Source organism: Volvox carteri (assembly GCF_000143455.1).
Source record: "Volvox carteri f. nagariensis unplaced genomic scaffold VOLCAscaffold_3, whole genome shotgun sequence".
Classification (NCBI taxonomy): domain Eukaryota; kingdom Viridiplantae; phylum Chlorophyta; class Chlorophyceae; order Chlamydomonadales; family Volvocaceae; genus Volvox; species Volvox carteri.
In genome coordinates this window covers 2,172,502-2,182,300 of record NW_003307546.1, presented here as the reverse complement: position 1 = coordinate 2,182,300, position 9,799 = coordinate 2,172,502, and the positions used below count along the sequence as shown (strand labels likewise).

The window sequence follows — 9,799 nt, the reverse complement described above, 5'->3', positions numbered from 1 at the left end:
CCTTGATGATTAAGGACTGGCATTTGTTAAGACGTATTAGGTGAACATTGCTTTATGGTGTTTGGCGACCTTTTGTAATTGTTGCCGTTCGTGAGAAAGCGATGCCATCGAGCGCCACCGAGGTCGACCTCCACGCCTATTAGTGCTGATTACAAGCACAATGGTAAGGTGGCATCATTGTGAGGTTCCGTATAATAATCCGCTATGAAACCTGCCGACAAGAGCTGGCAAGAGGTCACCTAAAGGCTTAAGAGCTGGCCTGCAGGTTAGTACGAAAGCGTTCCGTCTTTGGCTTACCTTGTCATATAGTAACCTAATCTTGCAAAAAACGTGAAGTGTCAGGTACAAGGGTCCCGTTATTCAGGCGGGACTGGTGGGCACTGTCTGGGCCTTGTGAGCTCAAGGTATCCATTCAATGAACGGCTGCACTACTCTCCGTTGCTAATGGAGCTTGTCTGGATGCGTGGCCCAAGCTGATTTAACTCAATACACAGCGGTATCCGTCAGCTTTGAACCTAGTATTAAAGTGAAGCTCCCGGAATGCCCATGAATTCGCACCCGGCTGTGTTCCGCAGCAATGGCGCAGAAAGTTACCGCTCATGTATAGCTGCGAGACGACAGGTGTGCGTTGGTAGCTGTGCGAAGCCTTGCAACATCTACCGGAATGTTAGTTTTGACACCTGCACGAAAAGTCGCTTTCGGTTTTTGCTTGTTGCAGTTCCATGCAAGAAATGATTTACGTTGGAGCAGTCGTCGATGGTGCGTTCCGACTCTGCGGACATTGTCGGGTTCAGCAACATTCAAGCCGTGCGCAACAGGGCTCCTCATGGAAGTTGACGGAACCGTTATGGACATCCATATCGATGGGCATCGCGTGGTGGGTTAGTCCTAAGATACTCGCTACAGCATTTCTGGTGTACGGGCATACATGCTGACACTTTGCAGACCCTAGGGGCAAGCGGAGCGGGTCACGCAGACCCGAGCAGCGCCAAGACACCTCCTCGAACTTGTCCAATACCTGCAACCGGCTTTCCGGCGAGTAAATCGCCTGCGAAATGGGTGGGGACTGCAAGCATCGGTTTCAATCGTCCCGCTGGGGCCGCTCGATCTGCTCGGGCACCTACCCGGGTATTATGTGCCCCTCACCGGCTTCCTCGTACCTACTCTCATTCACCAAGTCACGCCCACACCACCGCTTCCGCTGCCTTTGCCTCAGCCCCTGCTGTGGCTGCTGCTGCCCCCATCGCTCCGCCGCCCGCTATCTTGCCCTCCTCTCTGCATAATCCTCAGTTTTCCTTCCTCCACCTGCCCGCCCTCCCAACCCTCCCCCCCAGGCCTTCAACAACGCCTTCCATTCCATCGGCATGGACTGCGTGCAGTGGGCCCCCGCCGTGTACAACGACCTGCTGGGCTGCAGTGACGGCACGGGGGAGGGCCTTATCACGGCATACTACACAACCGGTGAGCCACCTGAACCACCGCGACTCAGGAAAGATTCAGCGCCCGTTTGGGGCCGCAAGAAGGTTAGGGGAGGGACTGCGGGCTCCGGGGGGTCCGGAGACTCCGAGACTCGCCAGAGGCTGGGAAGGCCCCAACCGCTCTCTGAAGAGCGAGTGGACGGGGGCTAACTGAGTGACGGGGGCGGCCCGGGGCTCCGGGGCCCGCTTTGCTCCTTCCCATACGCCAGGTCACCCTCCCTCCCTCCCTCCCTCCCCATCTCAGTGGGCTGGCCAGTCATGTTAGCCACCTCGGAGCGACCCGCCTTCGTTCGCAAGGTGCACTCTCTCAAGGAGGGGCAGCTAGCTAAGCTGCTCGCTGCCGATCGGGTGCCTCTGAGGCCAGACGTGAAGCAGGTAGGTCCGGCAGGGCGCGCGGGAGGTGGGTGCGAATCGGGGCGGCCACGCCATACCTGCATGGCTTCTCACTTGCCACCATAGGCGGCTCCGTGGAGATGAAGCGGACGACGCCGAGGAGGGTGGGCGTAGAGCTTCTATTACTCCCCTTCACCGGATCATCTGCGACTGCAGAGTGCCCCCTTACCCTCTTTAGCAGCCGGTTGCCAGGAGAGTACTCTCCCGCACGATTCCCTCTGCCCTCCCTCCTACCCGCCCACCTCCCCAGGTGATTTCCGACGCGGTGACGAGCGGCGCCGCGGTATCGTTGCTGTGCGGCACTCAGTGCACGCTACCTGAGGACCTGGCGGCCTCGTGCCGGCGACTGCTGGGACCCGACCTGGCGGCGGCGGTGCGGCTCTTCACCTTCACACTGACGCCGCCAGAGACGGAAGGTGGTTAAGGTCTTGTGTGGGTTTCGGGCGGAGCACGGGAAGGGTGTGCCAGGGGGGAAGGGTGCATCACCCCGAGCGAGCGCAACAAGTTAGGCCAACGAGGAACGGGGAGGGGTGCACCGCTGTGCTGGGACGGGGTGCGGCAGGAGGGCAATGGGCACCGATGGGCCGAGGCCGACATGGTGACATTCCATCAGGTTAAAGCTACACCTGACTGCCATGGCGCTGTCCTAGCGATGGGGTTGGGCCTTGGTAGGTGATCGGTAGTCGCATGGCTGCCCTGCTTGCCTGCCTGTCTGAAGACCTGAGTGTCACATGTGTTTTTTTTTGGTAATATATTACTTTTTTGGGAATAAATGGGGGTCTGAGCCTGGAAGAAATGGAATAATTGGTCAGTTGGCCGTACTGGTTCATTACTTCGGCCATAAGTCGCCGCAAATGCCTTCTGCACATATAAAGCTGAACATTTGGAGCTTATACACTATTTATATATAAAATATTTGATGATATCACCATGAGACGGCCCGCTGTTGCATTCAACTTAGGTCAACGGGACATTCGTTCATTCTTGACCAAAGCAAACGGCTCAGAAACTCCGCAGACACTGCTCACAGAGACACTGGCGCAAATGCAGTTAGGTGCACAGAACGATGGTGGTACGGCATGTTTGTTTCCAGACGTCAGGTGTTGTTTACAGCACACCGTACAGCCTTTGAGGGGGGGGTCAGGGGGGGGTCAGGGGGGGGTCTGGGGGGGCCGCAGCCCCCCCCAGCGACTATACAAAAAGGAATTGTAACCGCAAGAAACACCCAGTTTATTACTCTAGGGTATTAGGCCCAAAACGAAAAAAAAAACACTGCTGAGTGACGGCCCCTCGCTGCCTGCAGCTGACTGAGCATGTCTGGGCAGGTGAGGCAGGAGGCCGGTCCGTACTGTGGACCGCCCACCACACTCTCTTCCTTCACCCTGACCATATCTACAAACACACATACATACACATGCACGTGGATCATCTCCATGTCCACGCCATTACTATGCACTGAAGGGCAATTGGTAGTGCAGGTTCTTAATTCGTAGCAGAATCAAAAACTTTTGCATGCACCATAATGTCCTTGCTTGCATGTGCACCTGTGCTGCCCTCGCGCAGGCGACGAGGCGCCCACGCAGATGCTGTCCCAGATGCTCTCCGCGGCCGCCGGAGACCTTAAACAGCGGGCAGCCATGCAGCTGGTGTGCACTTGGCAGGTGCGCGGGTAGAAATAAAAATATGCAGTCGCTGATCAGAGGTGCCACATGTGGGATGTGGGCTCCTGCTGGCATACGCGATTATGTTGGCTGCGCGCGGATCCCATGACGTGGTCACTCTTTGGATGACTCCACTAGAGGTATGGGCTTCGCCGAGTTGCTCTACGATCCGCAAGGTGCACGGAGATCTGTGCGGATCCACGTATGTACACGGCGCTGGTGGGTGTGTCTCAGACAGCTGCCAGGGGGCTGCCAGCCTCGTCACTGTTTCCTTCATCGCAGGCCTTCACCTTCCGCTGCTCGAAGACTCACCACTATTCAGCCCGCACCGCTCAGCAGCAGCGTCGCGCTATCACGCTTTCCTGCGCTGTCCTGTCCTGCCCCGGCCCCCCCGCACAGTCCGAAAGGCGGAAGGAAGACGGTGAAGGCCAGCCCATGGGTGTGGGGCTGGACCCCTCCCTCATGGCTGCCGGTAAGGATGCCTGTCGGGACAGCAACAATCGCACATTACAACCTCATCCCGCATTTCACTGTACCGCAGTACCATAGCGGACCTGTTGGCCCGAGCGCGTGTCCATGTGCTGTTGCTGCAGTTGCTGCTGCCCCCATCCCTTGTCCACCTATGTCGTCCCATCGTGGTGCTGTGTTCTGAGACTGGAACCGCGCTTGTTGCTGACTCTGGCTGGCGGCCTGGCGGGCCATCTGGGTGGGCCCGCAGGGGGTTCCCAGCAGCGGGTCAGTTCCGAGTTCCTAGCAGCACTGGTGGCCACCACGGGCACACCGGCAAGCAGCACGTTGGCGGTGGCAGCCAGCAACGCCATGCTGCAGGTGCGGTGGGGGGGCTAGGGCGCATCCAGGTGTCGAGCGCGGGCGGGCTAGTGCATGATGCATATTGTGTGCTTGGAGGCTTTTGGCGTACCTGACATAGCTGCGCGTTGCGCATATGCGCATTGTCATCTGCATGTGTCCTGGATGGGAGATGAAGCCTGGTCGTACACATATGGAGAGCAGCATGATTCCGCGAGAACTCGCACGCACGCGCCCGCTCCAAACATGAATGTGAGCCGCCTACCCATCCGGACTCTCCAATTTCCAATGCCCTCCGTTCGCAGGCTGCTGCTGGTTCGGGCTTGTTCCCCGTGGCCGTGCCGCGACGGTTCGCAACGCAGGTAAGACGTGCGGGGCTGCGTTGTGCGCGGGGAGCGTTGCTTTCGTCTTACGTAGACGTTGCGTCGGTTTGCATGGCGAAGGGTGCTGTGTAGGTTTTAAGCCCTGGGGTAGGGCTGTAATCCCTGCTAACTAACCTCGCTGTACCCCACCCTCAAGTGCATCGGCCTATCCGTTCACATCCTATTGAACTGCCTCCTTGCCATTCCTGTGTGTGCAATGAACACATGCTCAGGGGAGCTTCCCAGCGGCGAGAGCCAAGTTCGACGGCTTCGGTCCCGGCCTGGCCACGTGGCCGCGCTTGCGGGCTCTGCTTGCTAACAGTAACGGCAATGGTGGTATGGGCAGGTAGCACGGCCGGGAATGAAATTAAATGAGAGGACAGATCTGTGCATCGACTGGCGAAGGTAATAGGCTGAGGGAAAACTGCAGGTGGTGTATAGGTACTGGAAGGCGAGTGACAGTGGGAAAGCTGTGAGGACCATGCTTGAAACATATTGTATCATGCTGGAAAGATTTAAAGCGAGGATCTATAAAGATGCATGTAGGCGCTGTATCAAATGGTGGTCTGGTGTTTCATTTTTTCATTGGCATGCATGGTGGTTGAGAGTTGCACGAGCTACTTCTGCGTAACGGAAAAGGCATGACCTGGGTGGCTGTGCCATAGTGAGGGAAGAAGAGCTGCAGTACCATGGGTGAATGATAGCATTGCCCTCTACATTACGACCGGCGCCGCCTCCACAAAGCGTCGTTCCAAGGTTAGAGAGGAAGGAGGGTAGGAGAGGGCAGTGCAGTCAGCCTTAAAGGACGTTTCATAAGTAGGTTGGACAAAAGCTTTGCAAGGGGAATTGAGCGAGCTGGTGATGGTTAGTCTCTTGTGTTCATTTGACGTTTCCTTTGATGTCCCCTACGAAGACAACGCGCAGCCATGAAATTCGCCGTCATGCACACACTGCCGGCCGCCGTACTTCCGCTATAACATCCAAACGGTGAACCTCCCCGAAAATTACTACCCTTGCCTTCACGACGGGTTACCCGACTTAGCTCTATCGACGCTCGTCGCCCGCACGTGGTGCTACACCAAACTTCACGTGAGCAGCGTTCCAGTCTTGCCTCAGCTAAACAGGAAGAAACGGCTGTTCGTACAACATGCCAACCTATGGTTCGACGTGGTCCTGACTTCGCTTCTTTAGTTGTCCCTGTTCCCGCCCACGGGGATCAGGGCCAACAAGGAAGGTGCAAATGGACAGATACAACTGACCCAACAGCTGGCTCCCCATACGGCTGACCCGTCCTGGAAAACCACTACCTGCTGGACGCGATCTCCCTCCCTCGCCTGGAAGCTGGCGCTGTGTTCCTCTTTCAAGCGCTTTCTTTCGGCAAGTCATTTCAGAGCTTCCGAGCATTGCAAGAGCCACCACCGACAGTAATCCTGCATTCTCGCACGCCGATGCGGCAAGGGAACAGTGTGCGCAAAGTGAGGACCGGCGCGCTGCAATTCAATGGCCTTATGCTGGCGGTCACGACGACCGTCATTATCACCACAGTGACACGCATCTTCCCTCTGAACCACGAACTGGCACAGTAACACGCATCTGTACATTCACATTGCGAAACTCCATAGCTAGTGAGTCACTTATATGCTTCCACGCCTGAGCGAGGATTTACACAGCCTCGACACTGTTGTGCGGATTTGCTGCACCTGGCGGCCCCGGCACAGGAGGTTATCAGACTGCCGGCGCTGCCGGCTGCTCCGCCACGTCACCTCCGGCTGCTGCTGCGGCCTCCTTCGCCTGCTGTTTCCGTTGCTCCTTTTCGAGTTCGTCCAACTCGTTCTGCAGGTTGGAAAAATGACGTTCGTAACGTTACATGCCTTGTATAGGCGCTGGAAAAAGCAAGGAGACCCTAGCAATTGTTAGAACATTCAGGTCCGAGCAGCCATACAGTCTTTGCTTTTGGAGGGGTCTAGGAGTGTCTGCAGTCCCAGGCAACCTCTGCGTCGAATCAAGTCGTGCATGCCTGTGCCGTACCATACACATATACACACTTACCTCCGCGTCCAGCTCTTCAATATAGCGGTCCGTGTCTGCCCAAACAGGTAAGTGGCTCCACCCCTTGTCACCACCTTTGATCTTCATTGGTTGTGCGTAATTGACTTTTAGCACTCTCCCAAAGAGTTCCGCGTTGTGCATGTTGTCAATCGCAGCAGCTGCGTCTTCCTTTTCCTCGTACTCCACGAATCCAAAGCCTCTATGTGTCCCCGTTGCATGATCAAGAGGTATGTTCACTTCCTTAATCTCCCCGAAGGGCAAAAAAGCTGCATGAAGAGTTGCCTCGTTCACAGTTTCCTCCAGGCCTCCAACATACAAAGTAGTTTTCGGATTAGTGCCTTTGCCACCAACCGCAACTAGGGTCGTTGCCGCCATAGTAATTTAAGCTAAATGTAATGACCTTGCGCCGTAAGTTATATCTGAGATGTGCATTATCTGGTGTGCATCGTATGTTTCAGGACCTTATCTAAGATTAGTTTGCAAGGACGCTCGGACCAAGGCGTCAATTCTAACTGTCAGCTTGCAGTGTGCGAAACTATGGCGGCCAGTAAAGCACTGAAACATATACAAACTTATCATTCAGCTATAGCGATGCCAATGAATGCTGCGTTCCGCTCCCTTTCCGAGAGCAGTACGATCTGATACGGTATTACAGTACGGGGCCTTCCATCTGGAGCTGAAGAATGCATCAAAAATGCGGAGTGTTTTTCCACAAAATATGCTCGCATTAGTTGCGCATGGACGTGCAGTTGGCCCATTCCTACCCCCTTGCCTCTCGTTTGATCCACCTTCGGCGTGCCCAGTACGACAGTGTGGACTCAAAAATTTGCGGAAAGATTCACTTTGCTACTTCGTCCAGGTATCCCCAAGCTATTCTTTCGGGCATGGTGAACACTACCATGGTGATTATGAAGGGCCGAGACGTGAACTAACGGACACCCACATCGGACTACCCACCCACCCACATCGGACTGGGCAGCGCCTGATGCTCCGTGCCGGTTGGGCGCATCTCATGTAACATCCGAGACATAACGGCAACTATTCGTGGGATAGATGCATCTGTAGTGGTATGGTTACAATCTGTGTCCGCGGGCTTAGGATCAGTTTTCAATACCATGGACTGCGACCGTCAAACATGACGGAATAAAAAGGGGCCAACAACGCATCCCCCAACGCATCATATAATATCATACAAAGGGACATCTTGCAAAGCATTTCATGCCATCACTCCCCTCCTAATCTGGGCCAAAACGACTTCCGAGCTTCACGCAAACCACCGCTGCTGCCGGCCTAGCAGAAAACAGCAACCACCCGCCCCACTGCCGGCCCAGCAGCAATAGCAACCGCCGCCGCCACAGCAGGAGCAGGGGGTTGCAGACGAGGAGGGGCAGCCACCACTAGCTGGACATTCGGAATTTGGGAGCCCATCGGGTGCAACAGTGACTGGCGATGTGTGTCCGTCATGACCAGCAGGGCTGGGGTTTGCTCCTCACTGCTGGTGTAGAGGAAGCTGGACCAGGGCCACAACCTAAACCTTCAGAGAATTTTGACGCGAACTTTAAGCTGAACCTTGTTGAATTTCAGCCAGACTTCCGTATTATTCAGGCCCCTGACTTCGTTCTGTATTCCTGCTATGTATGGTCGTGGTAGGATTTAGTGCCCCCGCGCGCGCTAGAGTCTTCTCTCGACTTGTGCGATGTACGACTTCCACAGGTCCAGTGTACGCAAAGGGTTACTCCCAGCTACCCCAGCGTCGGTTCCTCATCAGCAACGCGCGCGTGCTGGCAGGTCTGGGTGACTGCGCAGCATCACAGGATATTGACCCGAACTCGTGCTCTAACTTCACTGCAGATAAAGTTCTCGGCGCAGAGTCTCCAAAGTAGGTTTTGGTGCCCTGGCCACCGTCCCCCTGCTCCACTCCCCCGCTCCGCCCCCCTGTTCGTCATCAATGTTGCGATCAAATGGTTTGCATATTAAATTTACAAGTGACTTGATAAGCGCATAAAATTTCCGCATGTGTTGGAGCGCCTGCAAGAAGTCAAGTTTAAATGCCACGCTGGCTCTCCACACGATAACTGACAGAGCTGTGTACTGATGTGCTGCTGTTTCATTACCTGTTACTAGTGCTAACATGTAAATAAATTACCCAATATATAATCTTTTGGGGAAGATGGCGCAGCGGCTATCGCACGGCATCTAGGTTTAGATAATTGGGGCTTGAACTTGATGCGCACAGTGCGGTGTCCTTAGGGGGCCAAATTTTTTAAAGCAGCATTTTAGGAACAGTTTAGGCTCAGTTTTGTGGTCGGTCCCAGAGCAACTTTCATTGGGGAGTAATTGGACCTCCCCACGAACAGGCGAGACCAGGCGAACGCCTCCTCAGTTGGCTAGGCCATCCATCCTCGGGGATGCATCCATCCAAACAGAACACCACTCTCTCTCACTAAAACACATATGTAGACAAGCAGCCACTGTAAAATGAAAAACAAAAACAGCCAAAATCGCAACCGCCTTGGTTTCTCTGCCGGTCCGGAGCTCTCCTGCAACCCTTCAGAAACGTCCCAAAGCATTAACACTCGTGCTCACTCGTATAGTCCTGGTCAAAGTAGCGGCACTTGCGGATAAGGCAAGGCCGTCCATTTGCGGCACTGGAAGGCGCTGCGCGTACATCTCTCCGCTTCAACTTCCTTTTGGCCTAAGCAGGAAGCTCAACGTTAAGTGAGCCAAAACCAAAGAACACGTGCTCAACGGACACAGTCTGCTGGACCCCGGATGTGTCCTTAGGAAACAACTAGAGACCCTCGTGACCTCGCCTTGAAACAGCCCGGGACAGCAGGAATGATCTTACGGTTTACGCGCCTGCAAACCGTGACGCCCACTGTGCCGCTGAGGATTTTCGGTCCTTCGGCTACGACTCCGCCAGCCTGCTTATCGCTCACGTCCGCAACGGACTCCGTCACTGACGCCGCATGCGCTATCTCCCGCCCTACCAGGCACATGCAACCGTCGTCCGTATCAGTCCTATTGGCTGTACTAGGCCCCATCAAGG

The 9,799-nt window shown here is 55.3% G+C and overlaps 2 protein-coding genes across 2 annotated transcripts; one reads left to right on the top strand and one right to left on the bottom strand.

Annotated features, from left to right (window-relative positions):
* Positions 1-847: 847 nt before the first annotated feature.
* On the top strand, positions 848-5,051 carry VOLCADRAFT_86777 (uncharacterized protein; the record flags this gene model as incomplete). Its single annotated transcript, XM_002946585.1, has 11 exons — positions 848-877; positions 1,335-1,461; positions 1,723-1,878; positions 1,938-1,975; positions 2,122-2,244; positions 3,175-3,196; positions 3,435-3,532; positions 3,932-4,004; positions 4,251-4,360; positions 4,645-4,701; positions 4,935-5,051. 11 exons carry the CDS (start codon positions 848-850, stop codon positions 5,049-5,051), a joined length of 951 nt encoding a protein of 316 aa, XP_002946631.1.
* Positions 5,052-6,564: 1,513 nt separating this feature from the next.
* Positions 6,565-7,125, bottom strand: VOLCADRAFT_79186 (uncharacterized protein; the record flags this gene model as incomplete). The annotated part of the gene is made up of 1 exon (XM_002946414.1): positions 6,565-7,125. The coding sequence occupies one exon, from the start codon at positions 7,123-7,125 to the stop codon at positions 6,565-6,567; it is 561 nt and encodes a 186-aa protein (XP_002946460.1).
* Positions 7,126-9,799: the final 2,674 nt, after the last annotated feature.